We start from the raw sequence: 20,637 nt of genomic DNA, 5'->3' as shown, positions 1-20,637 counted from the left end.
TGGAAAATCCCATGGACGGAGGAGCCTGGTGGGCTGTAGTCCATGGGGTCGCGAAGAGTGGGACACGACTGAGCAACTTCACTTTCACTTTTCACTTTCATGCATTGGAGAAGGATATGGAAACCCACTCCAGTGTTCTTGCCTGGAGAATCCCAGGGATGGGGGAGCCTGGTGGGCTGCCGTCTATGGGGTCGCACAGAGTCGGACATGACTGAGGCGACTTAGCAGCAGCAAGAATGGTCCTGCCCACAAGAAGCTCACAACTCATTCATTCATTCATCCCTTTGCTCCCATTCTCTGCCTGGAATTCTTCTTAGGCACATGTTAAATTTTGTTTCTTTGGTGAAGCCTTCTCTTTTTCCACTCCTCCAAACACATATCTGGGATGAATCACTCCCTCCTCTGAACTCTCAGTTGATCTAGTCTGGGCATCCAGGAGAGCTATAATCTTGTGTCAAAGGGAGATAGGTTCTTGTGTTCAGCCTGAATAGGGAACTCCCTCAGACATAGGGTTGCTAGACCTAGCAAATAAAAATATAAGACATTCAGGTAAATTTGAATTCTAGAAAAACAATGAATAACTTTTAACATAAGTATATCCTGTGCCAATAGTTGAGACATACTAAAGTGAAAGTCGCTAGGTCGTGTCCAACTCTTTGTGACCCCATGGCCTATAAAGTCCTGAATTCTCCAGGCCAGAATACTGGACTGGGTAGCCTTTCCCTTCTCCATGGGATCTTCCTAACCCAGGGATCAAACCCAGGCCTCCTGCATTGCAGGTGGATTCTTTACCAGCTAAACCACAAGGGAAGCCCAAGAATACTGGAGTGGGTAGCTTATCCCTTTTCCAGCATCCCAACCCAGGAATCAAACTGGGGTCTCCTGCATTGCAGGTGGATTCTTTACCAACAAGCTATCAGGGAAGCTACAAGATGCCCAGTTGAATTTCTCATAAACAATTAATATTATTTTTAGTCTAAGTTTCCCCCTTTTGCCATGGAAAACTTACACTAAAAATAATATTGTTTATGTGAAATTCAGCTGGGCATTTTGTATTTAATCTGGCAACCCTACCCAGTCAACCATCTTAGTCATCACTGGCGTGGACTTTATCTCTCTAAAAGCTGATTTTGACCCTCTCCAAGCATCAGAAGAAAGAAGAAGCAGGGAGAAAGATCTGACCTTAAGCTAAAGAAGCCTTCCTTCCTACAATCAGAGTTTACATGGATAGTCAGGGATGTTTCTGGATGAATAGAGCTCCTCAACCCTATGCCTATAAGCAAAGGCTAGGGGAGCACTGGCTGGGCAGAGTGGCAAGGGTGGGAGTTTAGGAATCCCGAGAAGTGCACTAGGCAAACTTCAGGCCCCTTCCTACACAGTGAGCTCTGGTTACCATCAGGGACAGAGTTTAGGCTCCCAGGGGCCCCCCAAGTCAGCATAGCCAGTGCTAGACCCATGTGTGCTTGTGTATTGGGGGCACACAATTTGAAGGGCATTTTGGAAGGGAAGAGCTCAGAATCTGTTAGACTCACAGCAGCCAGTGAGGTTATCCGAGTGAGGAGTGAGACCTGAACTGGGAGAATGTAGATTCCAGGAATACTGAAGCAGAACGGACAGGACTTGGTGGTTAAATGAATGTGGGAGGGGGAGTAAAGCAAGGAAGGGGCCGAGGGCAAAGTGAAGGTTGCTGGCTTGAGTGACCAAGTGAACGCAGGTGTCTTTCACTGAGAAGAGCACTGGGTCTTTGCTGTCGCACATGGACTTTCTCTTGCGGCGAGCAGGGGCTACTCTAGTTGTGCACAGGCTTCGCATCGTGGTGGCTTCTCTTGTTGCTCACCTGGGCTCTAGGGCACATGGGCTCAGTAGTTGTGGTGCACAGGCTTGGTTGCTCGCCAGCATATGGGATCTTTCCAGACCAGGGATCAAACCTGTGTCCCCTGCCTTGGCAGGTGGATTCTTAACCACTGGACCATCAATGAAGTCCAAGTACTCAATTCTAGATGGTTGAGTTTGAGATTCTTGTAGGACATTCAGGCATTGATGTCCATTAAGTGTTTGGCTATCGGGGTCTGGAGAACATGGGAGGGATCTGGGGCAGAGAAACAGATGTCGGCAGGGCACAGGTGGGAGTCAGAGCCAATAAGAATACACAATATGGTCCCACAGGCAGAGAGAGAAGAGGAGAGGCCATGGAAAGGAGCATGGGGAAAAGAGAGGGGCTGGGAGAGAATGCTACCCTGGCAGTCACCCTGGTCCTTTTCAGTCTTTCCCACTTGACTGTGAGTACCTCAGGGCAGGGACTAGATCTGGTTATATTCTGTGTCCCCACTGCTGTGCACTAGGCCTGGCTCAGCACAGACATCAGACAATGTTTGTTGAATGACTGCAGGAACGATCCCTTTTCTCCCTCTTTTCTTCCTTCTCCTGCTTTGGAAAGTGTGAAAGCAGCAAGGAAAGGAGTGACAGAGGAGGCCCTGGATATTCCAGGTGACGCTGTGATTAAACCAAGACCTGCTTCACTAACGTGTGAAATGAAGTGATCAAGGTTTGATTGCACAGAGCATTGATTGCGTCCTGATAGATTTCCGAGAAGGGCAGCTGGCTGAGGAGGTGCTGTGCACGGCCACAGCCTCTGGAGCTGCAAAGCGGAATAATGTTCATGGGCTCTGAGACCCTCAGGCTCACCCTTCCTCCAGGCCAAGAAGCCCTAGGAGGCAGCAGAGGCTTGGGGTGGAGGATTGGGACGTGGCGTTTCTCTCCACGTATAGCCCAGCTTATGTGTCTGTCTCTTCTTCTTCCCTCACCAGGTAAGAAAAAGGCAGCAGCACTGTTTGACAGCCAGGCCCCTATTTGCCCCATCTGTCAGGTCCTGCTGAGGCCCAGCGAGCTACAGGAGCATATGGAGCAAGAACTAGAGCAGCTGGCCCAGCTGCCCGCCAGGTAAGCCACCTGCCAGAGGCCTCCACTCAGGGTTCTGGCCACCAGGTCCCAGCCTCTCACAGGCGGCAAGACCCTGCTGCCATTCTCCACCTGGCTTTCAATCCTCAGCTCCTCCGGCTGAATGGTGCTGCCTTTCTCTTCTTACTCTGTTTCCAGAGATATGAGGAGAGTGAGCTTTAAGTCTCAAAAAGGCACAAGAAGGGGGAGGAGCCTCAGAGCAGGGTGATGGAAGCAGGGACTGGGACTGGCAGCTTCCCGAGAAGTGCAGCCTGGGGTTGCCATCCACCTCCCCTATGAATCTCAAGGTGTGAAAGGTGACAACCTTGAGAATGTGCTCAGGCGTGTCTCCCTTGCTCCACCCCATCATCTTTGTCCCTGCCTGAAGGACTGGGTGGAGCCTCCTCCCAGAAGAGCCAAGGTTGTCAAAAGGAGCAGAGAAACAAATTACCCCAAAGCTTAGGGGTTTAAAGCAACCATTTCATGATGCTCATGGACTCTGTGGGGGTCAGGAATTCAGACAGAACACAGAGGGGGTGGCTTGTGTCTGTTTCACCCTGTCTGGGGCCCCAGCTGGGAAGGCTTGTTGGCTGGGAGCTGGGATCACCTGGCTCCTTCATTCACATGTCTGGTGGTTGATGTTGGCTGTCAGCAGGGACCTCAGCTGGGGCTGTAACCAAAGCACCTACACATGGCTGCTCCTTGTGGCCTGTGAGCAGGATAGCTCACAGTGTGGCAGCTGAAAGCATGAAAGCAAAATGTTCCAGCCAATGAGATCGAAGCTGGATTCCCTTTTATTAACCTAACCTCAGAAATCACTTAACCTCACTTCTGCTATACTCTCTTGGCAGTATTAACCTACCCAGATTTTAGGGACGGGAACATGTACCCCACCTTTTGATGGAGAAGAGGCAAGCTCCTCTTACAGAAGAGCATGTGGGCTCTAGCCACTCTGGGAAATAGTCAGCCACTGGGAATAGCCTGCCCCACGATTCCCAGTCCAAAAACCTGGATCAGTTCCAGTCAGCAGACTTGACTGATCCTCCTTCCTCTACCTTCTCACCTAATCCCCCATGCAGGGTGCAGGGGCCCAGAGGTGAACCAGAAATCGTCCCATGTAAGTTGGTGTAGCCACTATGGAGAACAGTATGGAAATTCCTCAGAAAACTAAAAATAGGATTACCATATGATCCAGCAATGCCACTCTTGGGCATATACCCAGACAAAACTATAATTCAAAAAGGTACATGCACCCCTAGGTTCACGGCACCGCTATTCACAATAGGCAAACCATGGAAGCAACCTAAACGTCCAGCGAGAGATGAATAGATAAAGAAGAGGCGGTGCATATATACAATGGAATGCTGCTGAGTCATAAAAAGGAACAAAATAATGCCATTTGCAGCAATACAGAGGCTCCCAGAGATTATCATACTAAGTGAAGTTAGAAAGAGAAAGACAAATACCATATGATGTCCCTTATATGTGGAATCTAAAATATGGAACAAATGAACTTATCCACAAAACAGACACAGACTCACAGACAGAGAGAGCAGGTGTGTGGTTGCCAAGGGGGAGGGAGGGAAAGGGACGGACCTGGGATTTGGGGTTGGCAGATGCAAACGATTACATTTAGAATGGCTGAACAACAAGGTCCTACTGTGTAGCACAGGGAACTATATTCAATCTCCTGGAGTAAATCACAATGGAAAAGAATATTAAAAAAGAATGTGTGTGTGTGTGTATATAACTGAGTCACTGTGCTGTGCATCAGACTATATTGTGTACAGTGTGTATGGGCACAACATTGCAAATCAACTATACTTCAATTTAAAAAAAAGAAAGAAAGAAATGGTCCCACCCTCAGGAGCTCATAATAGGAGTAAGGAGAGCCAGGCATTAGCAACCTTGAGGGACGGAGACCGCTCTGTGGGATAGACAGGAGCTGTGGGAGAAACAAGACGGTACTGAACCCAGCACAGAGCAGAGAAGGCCTCCTGAGGGAGCTGAGGCCTGGGCTGAATTGAAGGCCAAAACACTACTTATCTATTGCTGTGTTACAAATTCTCCCCAAACGTCATGGCTTAAAAACAGCAAAACTTAATATTTCACAGTTTCTGGGGGTCATCAATTCAGACACAGCTTAGTTGGGTAGTTGTGAGGGGTTGTGGCTTTTGGCTCAGGCTCTCGGGAGACTGCAGCCAGGATGTCAGCCAAGGCTGCAGTCGTCTGAAGGTTCCACTGGAGCTGCAGGACCCCTTCCCAGGATATTCGCTCACACAGCTGTTGGCAGGAGGCCTCAGTTCCTCGACGTGCAGGTCTCTCCATAGGGTTGCTACAGTTTCCCTGAGACATGGCGGTTGACTTCCCACAGAGGAAGTGATCCAAGAGAGAGGCTAGAGAGGAAGCCACAATGCCTTTTATGATCTAGTCTGGGAAGTCATACACTATGGCTTCTAATATATTTTATTCTACTCACTAGAAGCAGGTCAGCAAGTCCAGCCCACACTCCACAGAGGAGAATTAAACACTGTAAGTTCTACCTCTTGAAGGGAAGTAAGGTGAAAGCTGCTCAGTCGTGTCCGACTCTTTGAGACCCCACAGACTATACAGTCCATGGGATTCTCCAGGCCAGAACACTGGAGTGGGTAGCATTCCCTTCTCCAGGGGATCTTCCCAACCCAGGGATAGAACCCAGATCTCCCTCGTTGCTAGCAGATTCTTTACCAGCTGAGCTACCAGGGAAGCCTTGAAGGGGAGAGTACCAAAGAATTTGTGGGAATACTGAAAACTACCACAGAAGACTGTACTAATGATGATAATAATAGTCTTGTTGAATGCTGTGTGCCAAGAACTTTATACTAATTTATTCAGTCTTCACAACAACCACTGGTGTGTGTGTGCGCGTGTGTGCGCGCGCACTAAATTCCTTCAGTCCTGTCTGACTTTTTGTGACCCCATGGACTGTAGCCCACCAGGCTCTTCTGTCCATGGAATTTTCCCAGGCAGGAATACTGGAGCAGATTGCCATTTCCTACTCCAGGGGATCTTCCCAACCTACCACTGCGGGAGGGGGGGCGGCGGTAATAATTATTAACTCCATTTTACAGACGAGGAAACTGAGATACAGAGGGGTTAAGTGACTTCTCTAAGGTTGCACAGCCCGTAAAGTGGTAAAGAAAAGGGGTCAAAACCAAGCAATCTGACTCGAGAGCCCACACTTTTAACCACTCCCCTTCCCCTCAACAACACACACACCCAGGACTAGCCTAGAACAGAGAGGGGAAGCAACATCCTTCTGCAGTTGAGTTCCACACCTTGGCTATGCAGGAGTGCTTCTGGGTGGAGGACTTCCCAACAGAAATTGAGAACAGAGGCAGAGATGAAGGGACACCCGCCCCGCCCCGCGCAAGGGTCTGGAGAGTGGGGGCCCGAGCTCTTTCTGCCTCCTCACTGGGGGCCACACCACAGCCTAGCCCCTGTGGCCCCATCCACGCACTGCCCAGGGCATCCACTTGTGCCCACATAAGTGTTCCACCCGCTCCCGTGACCCTCCGGCAATCCCTCCTGCCCCACAGCCTCTCAGAGGGTCCCCTACTTTCACATCTTTGGCTCCGGTCCATTTCTCCGCTCCCCGCCCCCCAGCCTTCACGGGTGCCCCAGCCCTCACCGTTAGCTCACGCGTCCCCCACTTCTGTGCCCCTCGTGCCCAGGCCCAGCCCAGCACCCCCTAACTCCTGGTACGTTTCCCCCCTCCTCAACCCGGTGTCTGACAGCCGGACAGCGGGATCTGCACAGCAAGTGAAATTCCCGTCGGATCGATAAAGCCGAAGCGCTGGCGGCGACGGGTCGATGGTTTTATCTGTCTCGGCCCCGCCGCGCCCGGCGCGCTGACAGTCCGACCGGCCGGCAAAGGCGTTCAAGGGCAGCCGCGCCCGCCGCCCCCTCCCCTCGCCTATACGCCCCCCCTCCCTGCGGCCGCTGCGCCCACCGGACTGCAGGCTGGACCTCCCCGCCGCCGCCCTCGTGATTTATCTGGATTTTTAATTGGAAAAAATTTGCGAATTAATTGATTTCAGGAACTTGCCAATTAACATTGTAATTGGGTGCGTGATAAATTCCCAAGGAGCGTGTCAGCTCCCTCCGGGCTGAGGGCCGTGGCGCCCGGGTGGGCGGGGAGGGCCCCCAGCCTTGGCTGCCCTTGCCCCGCCCCTGCCCGCTCTCCGGGAGACCGGAGGGGAGGAGAGGAGGTTGGGAGGGCTCGGAGACCCCCTCCCTCCTCTTCCCCACCTCAGTTCCGACCTGACAGGGGCCTTTGACCAGGTTATTTCACAGACAGGGAAACCGAGTCCTGCAGGAGGGCAGAGCCTGTGCGTGCATCGCTCAGAGTGTTCTGGGCAGAACCCAGGTGAGGGCGTCCCCAGCCACTGTGGCCTCCCCAGCTCTCTAGTCCGCCCCTCTGTCCTCTTCTTGGCTTCTGTCCTTTCTTTCCTCTCCTCTCCTCTCCAGCTGTCCCTTCCCCCTCTCACCCTCCCTTTGCCCCCACCCCCACCCCCTTCCCTCAGCCTGGCCAGCTCCTGAGTCTGTGGATGCTGCTGCCAGGGTGCTCTTCCTTCCATCGCCCTCCCACAGGGTCAGTCCCAGAGGCATTCCTCTGGGTGGGCCTGGTTTGCGCTCTCTGCCCGCTTCTGCCCAACAGCACAGAGCATGCCCCCCACATAGCACGCTGCTATTTTTAGACACACCTAAGGGCTCACACTGGTTGGGCTTCCCTGGTGGCTCAGCTGGTAAAGAGTCCGCCTGCAGTGCTGGAGACATGGGTTCGATCCCTGGGTTGGGAAGATCCCCTGGAGAAGGGAACAGCTACCCAGTCCAGTATTCTGGCCTGGAGAATTCCATGGTCTGTATAGTTCATGGGGTCACAAAGAGTCAGACATGACTGAATGTCCCAAACTAGGGCTGGCTGGTTTTCACAGACACCAACACAAATGTATGTAGACAACATACAGTCACACACCCTCCCTCGTTCCAACACAGATACATGTGCTCACACCTACCCCCTCAAAGAACCACTTCCCATGGATGCTCACCCCCACAGGCACACAGGCAGACAGACCCAGGAAGAAGAGTCAGAACTTCTGCTGGCAAAGCACTCACACTTCTCAAAACACTTGTACATTCGAGATCAGAGGCAATGCCCCCACACACTCCCTCACCTCATCCTCTCTTTACCCCTTTCAGTCCTGCACAGGCATTCCAACTGACCCCAGGATTCAGCTAGCTGGACCAAGAACAGCAAAGTTAGATTGGGGACAGATAGTGGAGAGCCTTCAGTGCCGGAGGGTCACCTTCGAGTTGGGGAATTAGAGTATCTGTGAGCTGGAGAAGCTTAATCAGAGAGCTGAGCTGTAGGACAATCGCTCTGGAGGTGGCATGGAGCAGAATTTGGGGGTAGAAGCAAGGAAGCAAGTGAGGAAGTTAGGCAGGGTCCAGGGGACAGATGATGAGGCTCACCTAGGACAATGGCAGTGGCAGTGGGAACAGAGAAGAAAGAATGGTGAGAGACTGGTGGGGGACTAAGCAAGAGAACTTAGCTGATTACTTGTGGGGCACTTACTGACTTCGCTTTCTGACTTGACTCACAGGAACGGTGTCAATAGTAGAGAAGCAGGTATCTGAGGGAAGGAGGAGACTGTAGACAGAGCTCTGGGTGCCCTGAGCTTTCTCTGGGATGGTGATAGTGTGGACGTGGACAGACAGACAGACTGGCAGGACGGTGTCAATAGTAGAGAAGCAGGTATCTGAGGGAAGGAGGAGACAGTAGACAGAGCTCTGGGTGCCCTGAGCTTTCTCTGGGATGGTGATAGTGTGGACGTGGACAGTCAGACAGACTGGCAGGAACATAGATGGGAGCTGGAGATTGATGGGCAGGTTGGACAGTGGTCCCCAAACTTCTCTGTGGCCCTCAGACAGGAGTTTCTACCCAGAAATAGGAAAGAACCTTGGACTCTTTCAGAGATCCACAGAACTGAAACTGAGGCTTGGCTTAGAGGGCCCTGAGCTCAGAGACCTTTTTCTGGAGGCTTCCTCAGCCACTCTGAGATCTGGTTTAGTCAGTGTTTTAAAGGGCCTGGAAGGAGCCAGAGGAAGGCTGGGTGACTCTAGAGGAGAGGCGGGGTGTGGAGATGGCAGTGCCCCCACCCCCACTTAAGCCTTATTTAAGGCCGGCCTCGGTGTTTGGTTGGGTAATGAACTAGATAAACAATTCCCCAAATAGATTAAAACGAAGTGTAACTTACAAAGGCGGCTGGTGATGATGGTTTATTCCCGGGCAGCACACCATTTCTTTATTTCCAAGGATAATTCAGTGTAAATCACCTTAATTAAAAGTGTCAGCCCAGCCCATGAATATTGTACTTAGGAACGCGTTTCCTGGGTCCCAGTTATAATTTAAAACCCATGGATCACTAGGCAGCGAGTGACTGAGAAGGGAGGAAATCGTTGGGGGCGGGCTGTGGAAACTGGGAGGGACGAAGGCAGAGCCGAGTGGATGGGCTGGGCGGGAGCCTGGCTGCCAGCGGCTCGGGGCTCAGAGTTCTCCTCTCCAAGGTGGGCCCCTCGCCAGACTCCTCTCTCTGGGGGAAGCAAGCACACTTGGAGGTAATCAGGTTGTTGGAGGAAAGGTAGGGAGGGCGGGGGGAGGGGGGTGCTTGCTCTGGGAGAGGGAAGGAGTCTGACCAGTCCAACTGGAGGGAAGATGAAGAGGATTGCAGGAAAAGATCCAGAGGACTGGCCAAGGGAGAGGCTGGACATCCTGGCCCTGAATGTCTTCATGTCTGTTCACCGGCAGAGTAAACGAAAGCTCAGAGTCAGCAGGGCCCTCCCCAAAGTGGAGAGAGTAAAAGAACTCAGAGCTCAGCCCTCCATCCTGAGTGTCTTTAGGAGGCAGTGGGGCCAACAGAAAAGCAGCACTCTGGACTCTCAGATAGGAACGCAAATCCCAGACCCTGCCTGGGCTGTGTGAGCAGTGAGGTGTCACCCAGCCCACCAGTCAACTCTAAAGTTTTTGTGAAGATCAAAGAGATGACACGCTTGAAGCTCCTAGCCCATGCCTGTCACATGTGGTGGGTGCACAACAATTGTTCAGTCTTGCCTCTTCCATTTCACCCTGATTCTGCTCAGAAAACACTCAGACCTCAGTCCAGGGGCCTGGTGGGAACAGTGTCATATAGTAGATGCCTCATTTCTCTCGCTGTAGGTCCAGGAATGGGGCTGGTAGCAGGGCGACAACAGCATTTGTTAGCGGAATGAAGGAAAGATAAAAGTAACAGACTCACATCTAGTTGTTCCTCAATGGCAGCTCAGTTTCCTCTCTGTATCCCTTGTGCCCGGATCAGGAGCAGGAACATGGGGACCACTTATGAACAAAATGCCACTGAACGGAACCCAGTTTGGTGGTCTCTTCCTGTCTGTGATGCCCCCACTGTGTGATCAGACAGGCAGACAGCTGGTTTTTGTTGTTTTTTTTTTAATATTTTGGCCACATCATGTGCCATGCAGGATCTTAGTTCCCTGACCGGAAATCAAACCCACAGCCCCCCCTACCCCCACCACGAGCTATTTTTACACTCAGATCTTAGTCTCAGCCTGCTGCCAAGCTACCGGCCCCTTCACTATGACGTACGTGTCTGCTTCTGTGGGTGTGTCCACGTACGGCTGCATTTGTGGCTGCCTGAGTGTTGGGCGTGTGGCAGCACACGTGGGTGTCTGTACCTGTGCATGCTTGTGTGAAGGTGGGCATGTGAGCAGCTCTTCATCCGGGCCTGGGTGACAGTTGTGAATGTCTTTAAGGACACGGCCCTGGGAACATGACTCTGCCTGCGCCTCTGTGTGCATGCCTGAACCTCGGTGTGACCACACGTTGACAGAATTATAGAGACAATGGACATGTGCATATCTGCCTTTACACCAGGGTTTCTCAACCTCAGCACTATTAACATTTGGGCTGGGTAGTTTTTTGTTGTGAGGGGCTATCCAGTACCCTCTAGGATGGTTAATCCCCTGTACCCACTACATGCCAGGAGAAAACTGCCCGTTCCCAGCTATGATGATCAAAAATGTCTCCAAGTGTTGCCAGTTGTCCTCTGGGCGGCAAATGGCCCTGGATGGAGAACCTCTATCCAGCTCTGCCTATGCCTTTGCTCACATATTAGGTGTGTCATGCCTGTCCCCGTGGGTGTTCCGTGTCCACACGGCCTGCGTGCGCCCGGGTGTCTGCCCTGGCTGTGTCTTCTGTGCTGTATGGATCTCTCGGGTGTGCTCTACCTGTACTGCTTGTATGTGCATGGGAACCCTATGGGAATGCGCTGTTTCTGCCTCCTGCCGTGTTCCAGCCGGCGCCTGTGTGTGCGTGTGTTTGTGTGCATGTGCTAGCACGTGCGTGAATGTGTGAGCACAGATGTGGTGAGCATAGAGGGGGCAGCAGGGCGGGAGGGACAGGAACAGGGATATTAATGTTTCTGAAGTGGATCTGATTTGATACGTCTTGTTCCATTGTCAGCATCTGTTTAGCGGGGATTTGTAATACTTTGTGGCTCTGGATCACTCATGCTTAGCGCTGGGATGTGGCCTTGCATACCAATTTTGTTATTAAACACAGTCCTCGCCTCCCCCACAGCCCATCCATCACCTCCCCCACCCCGGCCCCCGCCTGCTCCGAGCCACCCACCATATTTCAGGGCCCAGCTCCCACCCGCCCGCCGCGCCCGATGCCGGAGGGCCTGGGGCTGACAAATTGAATCAGGAGGAGATCATTCCTGGCCTAACGCAGTTTGCAGCATGTTGGAGGGAGAAGTGACAAGAGCCATGGCAGTTCCATCACCCCCCTCCCATAGGAGCTGAGTGCAGGCTGGGGACAGGGGATGGAGGGGAGGGGCAGGACAGGCACAATCCTCAGGGCTGACAGCATGGGTCAGGTGAAGCCCCTTCCCTCAGATCCACAAGACAGCCTGCCACGCCTCGTGTCTGTCCCCCCCGCCCGGGAGCCAACTCTGGCCCCTAACCCCCGATGGAGGCTGAGCCGAGCCGGGCAACGCTGGCTGTCTTCTCCCCCTGGGGTCTTCTTGCTGTTCTCTTGCATGCCCTGGGCAGCAAGTGGAATGGTCACCCTGTCCTCTTCTTTCTTGGCAGCAAGAACTCCCTTCTGAAGGATGCCATGGCTCCAGGCACCCCCAAGGTAGGTGGACAATTGTGTGTTTTTTCCTACCCATCCTAACATAGGCCCACCCAGAACTGGTTCCTGAAAAAAAGGAGCTCCTCTTGGATCCCCAGCTGTCGTCAGGGTTTGATCGTCAGCCTGGGGTCTCGGGCTGCCCTGTGCACTCGAGCACATGCATGCAGTCTGAGTGGGAGCTGGAGTATGCTCATCTGACTCCCTCCTCTTCCAGTCAAGATGGGGTCAAAGCCAAGAATGAACCGGGGGAGTGGGGGACCCAGACACTGTAAGTCTGGAGAGACTCAGGAGGAGGAAGGTGAGCTGCACCAGGTAAAGAAAAATATAGACATGCAGGTCAAGACAGCTGGTACGGGGCCTTACAAAGCCAGCCCATGGGATGAGTGCATGAGCTTTGTCCTGAGGGCAGCAGGGAACCAGAGAGGATGTGGGGCTCATTTGAGACCATCTGACTCTCTGAACAGACACTATGAAAGGGAAGCTTGAAAGCATCAGATGGAGAAAGGAAGAGTGAAGGACAGTGGCTCAAAAGAGGGGTCAGAGGCCTCAGCAGGATGGCATGACTCGAACCGAGAACTCTCATAGGTGGCCACAGAGGGAGACGGTATTGTGTCCTCAAGGGGGATGATGTTTTGAAGGAGTGGGGACCTGGGGAGGAAGACTAAACCCTTACCGAGTGTCCTCTTTCCCCCACCCCTCAGTCAGGTGGCATCCTATCTTAATAAATTCTCACAATGACTTGTAAAGGCAGGAATCCTCAGCCCTTTCTATAGGGAGTGAGGAATGAGTGGATGAAACTTACTTTCTGGCTATGCCACAGGGCTTGTAGGATCTTAGTTCCCCAACCAGGGGATGAACCTGCACCCTTGGCAGTCAAAGTGCAGAGTCCAAACCACTGGTCCACCAGGGAATGCCTCAGAATGGATGAAATCAGTCAGTGAGTGTGTGTGGAGCAATTAGAGCAGAAGCCAAGAACAGAGTCTGGGACTCCTGTGGGGGCGGGGTCAAGAGAAGGCCCCAGAGCCACAGAAGGAGCAGAAGAGGAACAGTGATGAGTAAGGAGGGGCACAGGAGAGCATGGTGTCCTGGGGCCCTAAGGGAAAAAAAATCTCAAACTGTCTGGGGTAGTCACATGTCAAACAGGAGGGCTGGAGAAGGAGGCTGTCGTATTTAGAGGTCTTATAGGCACAGGTGACCTCTGAGAGGGCACTTTTGGGAAAAGGAGCCAGAGTGAAAATATTACTTCCAGGGGGTTGGCCCGTCTCCCCTGCAGGCCTGTCTAAAGGAGTGGACTCCACCTCCATGCACTCAACACAGCAAGGTAGACAGAGGAGGGGCAGGGGGCCTAGCCCAGGTCTGGACAGATGCAGGCCCTGGCCAAGAAACCAAAGCCCTCCCAGCCCTAAAGGTAAAAGATGTGGGGGGAGAAGTCACACTGGCTAAGCCTAGCCCAGCCTGCAGTCTTCAATGGAAACAGGTCACCAGGTCAGGCACAACCACTGACCTGACACCTAAGCGCGGCTGGCAGGGCTAGGGACTTGACCCCCGTGAGGCCTCTGTTCAAAGCACACACACACAGACCACATTCATACTTGGTTCCCCGCATGCACAGATGCACACCCACTCACCTACCCCTAGCCCATCAGAATACTTACACAGGAAATCTTAAACATGTGCGGATTCCTGCAACCACCACCGTCTGGATTATTGATAATCAGATTCGGAGGCAATGGCCACCACTTACTCACTTCTAGATGTAAGTTCATGCCCCCAAAGCTGAGGATTTTAGGGTCTGTCTTGCGCCTTGACCCAGGCTTTAGGGAAGCAGGTCATGGATGGAAGAGGCACGAGGTATAAGGTTCAAGCAAGAGACTGAGAGGACAGGGAGAAGGAGGGAGGGAGGAGGAGGAGAGGGCGAGGGGGCCTCAGACAAGATTGATGGCCTCGTTGCCATTAAGAAAAAAATTAGCCGGTGGCGGCTATCATATTAAAGGGTGAAGAAGCCGTGAATTATTTTCTTAAAGATCTTATCGCTTACAATGATAATTTTACCTTCCAAAAGGCCACTTTTAATGAGGCGAAGAGCCAGGCAAAAAGTCATGATTTAATGCTGGGATTTTTTTTTTCAAAACACATTTTACTGCTTTTTGGTCCATGTTTAAAAAGCGCCAGTGACCTTTTTTTATTCCGTTTGCCCCAGGTGTAATTCTGAGGCCTCTCAGGGCTTCTAACCTAGAGAGAATGAGAGCGAGCACGCGCAAGCAAATGAGCTCAAGCTTTCTCCTGATGGAGGGGCGGGGGCCCCACAATGTCGTCCCTCCTCAGCATCCTCCTTGGGACCAGAGGAGGAGGACATTGCCTGAAAGTCCACCTCTTCTCTGAGCTGGGAGCTGAGGCACTCACTAGGCCTTCCACTGGGCCAGGGTGGGTGAGGAAGGGGCTCCGAGTTGCAGGGAATCCCACCCCAGGCCCTGCCCGGCCTCCTCACCAATCCAGCTCCTGGGCTGAGGCCGAGTCAGGGAGCCCTGCCAGACCAGCAGCTGCCCCCTCCCCTCCCAGGGCCCTCAGGCGTGAGGATGTGCAGCGTGGCCACCGCATGCGGGTCACATCCTAAGGCTCAGTTGGAGATGAAGGATAAATGGCTGCTCCATCTTTCCCAGATTGCTTTCTTTGGGCTGTCACTGGCGATTTGGCATGGTTTTCTAGGCTGGGGAGGCCTCCGAGGGAATTGTATGCTTCCGGCTCAGAGCTGTGCAGGCTGGAGAAGGTGGAGGGTGGGGGGGCCGCGGGAAGTATGGATTGCTTTCAGGCCTCCAGGCCCCCAGTTTGCAGCTGAACAGGCCTTGGCACAAGCCAGCAAGAGCAGGCTGAATGTGCCATGTGGTATTTAGAACTGTGGAGCTCGCGAAGTTTAAAGCAGACAGTTTATTAATCTAAACTGCGGGCGTATGTAGAAGAGGCCATGCGGGATTGACACAGGGGGGATTACTTTTGCTGTGGTTTTTGCTGGGATCACCGCCACAGCACAGGGAGAAGTGGAGCCAGCGCACATCCCTAGCTGCATGGAGGAAACTCATACATAATATTTAATTTACTTTCTCCATAGCGGGGCTGCCACCAGCCTGTATTAGGGGCAAGCACAGTGGCAGGGATGTGGCTCTACCCCAACCCTTCAGGGTCCCAGAGTCTCTGCTCCCTACGGGAAAACAAAGCCTATATAGCCTCAGCCCCCTGGGAGGCCTGCCCCACAGGGACAGAGATTAGTTGGGGTGGAGGAGACTGGACCCTCTCCAGGGGCTTCCACCCGTCCCCAGGATCAAGCCATCCTCTCCCACAACCAGACTCCAGGGCCTGACCACATGCCTTTAGAATCTCAAGTGTAGCCTCCACCCCTCTGCCCTCCTTTTCTTTGCCCCTCTCCTAAAAGCGCCATAGGACCCAACACCCTAGGGGATGGACTGTAGGTCTCACTCAGCCTGAGGCCATGTGTCCTTTTTCTTCTTTCAGTCCCTCTTGTTGTCCGCTTCCATCAAGAGGGAAGGAGAGTCTCCGACGGCATCACCACACTCGTCAGCCACCGACGACCTGCACCACTCAGACAGATACCAGGTGAGCAGGGCAAGCTGGGCACTTGGATGAGTCTGTCAGAGTTAACCCAGTTAACTCCTCCTCTCCCCAGAAGACGGGCGGGGGACTGAACTGTGTTTGGTTCCCGTTGTGTGTAATGACCCTAAGTGAACCAGAAGGCACAGGTGTCATGGAACGTGCCTTACATAGACAGACTTTAGGGAGAGATGCCAAGGTCATCTGGGCCTGGATAGGCTCTTCTGAAGCATCCCAGCCATCTGCCCTCTAGGGTTCAGTGTCATCAAGGACCCAGGGATGTGGCCCAGCATCACCTAAAGACTTCACACTTCAAAAACCAGAATCCCCTGAGCCATCAATTCTGCCAGACCATAGTGTTGGGCATGGTGGGGGTAGAATACTGCCTCTGAGTGCCTTGGGCAAACAGAATAGGAATAACCATACAATCCTCAAGCAGCAAAGCAGGAGGGGATTTAAGGGGAACATTCCAGCTTATCCAGACCTTCTTTGTGGAGGGAAGGAGAAAGGGCTTCCCTAGAAGCTTGTGTCTGAGAAGAGACAGAGCCCCACCTGCAGGAGCCCATCAGAGGGTGTAACACAGAGCCTGCTCCAAGGAACATGTGCCTAAATGGCAGTGGGGCTTCTCAGGGAGCCGTGATGTGACAAGAGAAACGCAGCCCTGACTAATGCAAAGAAACAAGGCGGCAGGGACCTGTCATCTCGGGCAGGGAACCAGGGTCACTGAGGGCACTCAGGAAGCCTTTCCTGGAATTTGAGGTCTTCTCTCTGGGTGCCTCTTCCTCCCCACTGACACAGCCTGGCATCAGGTACAGAGCTTGGTGAGTGAAATACCACGTACAGACTGTATACCAGCTTCCACTGGCACCTCCTCTGTTCGATGCTTCTGTATGCGACTCAAAGTACAGAGCCCAAAGTTTCAGCTCTGGGGAGGGATCCCTACTCTTGTGACCCCTAGTTTAAGAAAGGCAGTCAGTCCTTACCTAGACAATCCTGCTTCGAGATGGAGCAATGACCCAACTTGAGGAAATTCTGGGATAGGGAGATAGGGCTCCATCCCAGAGAATTCCACTCCCAAGGGAAACAGAGCCCTGCTTTGGAGGCTCTTCTGTCTACTTCAGCCACAGCATCAGCCCCACTATTTGCTGAGCCAGGGAGAGTAACCATCAGGCACAGATATGGCACGCTAGACACAGGCTAGGTGTGCTAAGGAATGGCACCAAGGCCTCCAGGGCCATACACATTGATTTAGATTCAACCTGTATTTCCAGCTTCCATTCCTAATACTGCCTTCTATGAACCCTGTGGTCTATGGTCACCAGATTAATGCTAACCACTCTTTGGCTGTGCCATTGCTTTCTTGCCTCTGTGTGTTTTTACACATGCTGTTTTTAATGGGATTATTTTACCCCACCCTATCAAATCCTATTTATTCTTCAACAAACTGCCCCAATCTCCTCTGCTCTAGGAAGCCTTTCTGGACTAGCATTCTCTTCTCATGACCCCTGCGTGTCCCTGTCATTGCTCTGATCACCCTATACTGTGATCACCCATTTAATGTTTCCGTTATCTGCTGCTGCTACTGCTGCTAAGTTGCTTCAGTCGTGTCTGACTCTGTGCGACCCCACAGACGGCAGCCCACCAGGCTCCCCCGTCCCTGGGATTCTCCAGGCAAGAATACTGGAGTGGGTTGCCAGTTCCTTCTCCAATGCATGAAAGTGAAAAGTCAAAGTGAAGTCGCTCAGTCGTGTCCGACTCTTAGCGACCCCATGGACTGCAGCCCACCAGGCTCCTCCGTCCATGGGATTTTCCAGGCAAGAGTACTGGAGTGGGGTGCCGTTGCTTTCTCCGTTCCGTTATCTACAAGTATATAACAAGCCATCCCCAAATTTAGTGGCTTAAGACAACTTTGATTTCTCATGATTCTGTCGGTTGACTAGACCTTTCCTCATTCATGAAGCTCGTTCAGCTGGAGGACTAGCTGGGCTGGAAAGTCCAAAATGGCCTGACCACATGTTGGGAGATCAGGGATGTTGATTTTCTTCCATATGATCTGTCATCCTCCAGTAGGTTAGACTGACTGCCTTACTTGGCAGTCTCAGGGCAGTGTCATGCCAAGAGGGTGAAGGCCAAAGATGCAAGGCCTCTTGAGGCCTAGACTCTAGAACTCACCCATCACTTGGCAGAGCAAGTCACAGGGCTAATACATAATCAAGGCATGAGGAAATGCAGCTTGTGATAGGAGGAACTGTGAAGAGTTGTGAACATACTTTATCTATCATGATAAGACTCACTCTTGCATTAGATTGGGGTGGGGGGGTGCTCTCTAAGGCAAAAACGTCTTATCCTTCTTTACTCCCTGCCTTTACTCAACCATGTATCTAGTACTCATGCTCAGTTCAGTGTCCTTGCCTTCAAGGGGTTAGATTTGCAGATAGATAATTTCTAAGTACTTTAAATGCTATGCGGAGAAGGCAATGGCATCCCACTCCAGTACTCTTGCCTGGAAAATCCCATGGACGGAGGAGCCTGGTAGGCTGCAGTCCATGGGGTCGCTAGGAGTTGGATACGATTGAGCGACTTCACTTTCCCTTTTCACTTTCATGCACTGGAGAAGGAAATGGCAACCCACTCCAGTGTTTTTGCCTGGAGAATCCCAGGGACGGGGGAGCCTAGTGGGCTGCCGTCTATGGGGTCGCACAGAGTCAGACACGACTGAAGCGTCCTAGCAGTTAAATGCTATGATGGGAGTGTAAATAAGTTTCTAGGAGAGCACAGTGGAAAGAGAAAAATCAGAATAAGATTCACAGAGGAGGTAATGACTGAACAGAATGAGCAGGAGTTCACTTTGGTGGACACGGAAGAAAAGATATTCCCGACCAAGGCAACACTATGTGCAAAGGACACAGGTGTAACACAGAATGATGTATCTGGGGACCCACCAGCAGCTCAGTTTTGTTAGAATGTAAAACACAAGGGGAACTGGTAGAAGGTGAAGCTCGAATTCCCTGATCTATACACAATGCCTGGCATGTAGTAGTTGCTCAATTATGTTGTTTAAAAAAAATCATCAAACTTGGCTTTGAAATCAGAGGGGACTGGTTTCTGCTTTGGATTCCCATTTACTTAGCCCCTGCTGGGTTACCTAACCCTTTAACCATTACCTCACTTTACCCTCATAGCAACTGTGCAAGCTAGAATTCACTGCCCCAATTTATTGCTAAGGAAACGGGCCTAGAGAGAAGTGACTTTTCTAAACACACATATATGTGAAGAACCAAGTCAGGCTGAGTCTGTCTGGCCCTGAATTCTAGGTTGCTTCCCAGCCCTCCAGTTGGGCTCAGGAACTTCCCTCATAAACATCCTCCTCTCCTTCCTACGGATTTCTTCTGCATGCCAGACCCTGCGCTGGGTGACTGCAAGGAGATGAGCTCCCAGGGAGAAGGGACAGGTCCAAACAATCAAAATATCCAAATTCAAAGTGAAGCCAAGGGACTGTGAAAACTAAAGAAGCAGCAACTAACCCAACATTGGGGGAAATGTGAAGTCTTCCCACCCAGACTCCTGTAGGATGAACAACAGTTAACCAAGCAGGGAATACGGGTGCATGGAGAATAATCTAGCCCAGAGTGCAGAGTATGGAGTGCTCAGAGAGCTACAGGTAGCTCTGCAACGCTGAGTGTCAGGAAGGCCAAAGGAGAGAGCAGGAATGGTAGGAGTCTGGAGAAGCAGGCAGAGGCGATCAGAGATGACCTGTATGCAGATAATCTCAGTGGAGAACCACTGAAAGATTTAAAGGGGAAGAAGGAAAGAGGGTCAATTTTGCATGATAGGAAATCACACTGCATGTAGTGTGAAGGATAGGGTACAGAGAAAAAAGCTGGAGATCAGAAAGCCAGATGGGTGACAGCTGCAAATTTAGAGAGCTCAGTAAGATTATGAACTACAGCAGTAAATCCCAGATAAGGTATAGCGACTGAAGAAACACACAGGGATGTCTTGCCTTTGCCAAGTGCTGTGCCGAGCTCTGGGTTCACTCATGACTCACTCGAGGTCCCGTCCCTGGAGTGGTCTGATAAAAATCTGTATAAGCCATACTGAGGGTAGAGATTGAAGTAGAGAGGAAATGATATTTTTCAAACAGGTCTAGAAGGGTAAGTAGGAGATACACAGAGGTGGAGATAAGAAGGTTTAAAAGACCTTTAAAGGTAGACTCTTTAAGATGAGAGAAGAATTGAGCGCGAGAAACTGAAGGAGGGTGGGATCAAGGACGACTCACTTTCAAGTTTCTGGTGTGGGCACACCAGAGTGGATGGTGGTATCCCGTTAGGAACTGAGAATCCTGGAGAAAAGCACTTGTTTGAGGATGCTGGGTTCCAACTCGTGGGTGTGCGTTACCAGTAGCAGCTCCAGGGGTTGTCCAGGAAACAGCTGAAATGTTTGGAATCCTCTAGTGTCCAGACTGCTGGGGGCTGGACAGTTGGGACTTACGGTGGCATGACCTGCGGCGATCAGGAAGTCCTACGCCACCTCCCCAGCAAAGGGGTAGAGGCGCGGGAGGCGGGAGCCGGGCGGGGCTCCGGGACGGAAGAAGCCCCGCGCTAGGAAGGGGCGTGGAGTTGGGTGGGAGGACCTCGCAGCCGCTAAAACCGGGGCGGGTTGGTTTTGGCGGGCGGTGGGAGGAACCCCTGGGCGGCCTCAGCCTGTTGCTGCCCGAGTGCGAGCAGCTGTTTCCTGGTCCTGGTCCGGCAGACCCACCCCTCCACCCGCCACTTCTTGAACTTTCACCCCCGGCGCGCGACGGCGGCGGGTCACATGATCAAGGCCAACATGGCCGCCGCCGCCGCTGGGAGCTGAGGTGCCGC

The 20,637-nt window shown here is 52.2% G+C and overlaps 1 protein-coding gene and 1 long non-coding RNA gene across 4 annotated transcripts in view; one reads left to right on the top strand and one right to left on the bottom strand.

Annotated features, from left to right (window-relative positions):
- RNF220 (ring finger protein 220) overlaps positions 1–20,637 on the top strand; it is a 278,923-nt gene that overhangs the window by 238,944 nt on the left and 19,342 nt on the right. For all 3 annotated transcript variants that reach the window (XM_070786671.1, XM_070786672.1, XM_070786673.1), the window contains 3 exons: positions 2,808–2,940; positions 12,127–12,172; positions 15,677–15,778. In XM_070786671.1, coding sequence (XP_070642772.1) covers positions 2,808–2,940; positions 12,127–12,172; positions 15,677–15,778 — 281 coding nt within the window. The remainder of the gene's footprint in view (positions 1–2,807; positions 2,941–12,126; positions 12,173–15,676; positions 15,779–20,637) is intronic.
- Positions 14,254–20,637, bottom strand: LOC139182255 (uncharacterized). Its single transcript, XR_011565903.1, has 2 exons — positions 20,052–20,637; positions 14,254–15,899 (listed from the first exon to the last, which is right to left on the bottom strand). It is a non-coding gene; the product is annotated as an uncharacterized lncRNA (long non-coding RNA).

Source organism: Bos indicus, chromosome 3 (assembly GCF_029378745.1).
Source record: "Bos indicus isolate NIAB-ARS_2022 breed Sahiwal x Tharparkar chromosome 3, NIAB-ARS_B.indTharparkar_mat_pri_1.0, whole genome shotgun sequence".
In the NCBI taxonomy this organism is placed as follows: domain Eukaryota; kingdom Metazoa; phylum Chordata; class Mammalia; order Artiodactyla; family Bovidae; genus Bos; species Bos indicus.
The sequence above is the reverse complement of the archived record's forward strand: the minus strand, read 5'-3'. Positions and strand labels throughout refer to the sequence as shown.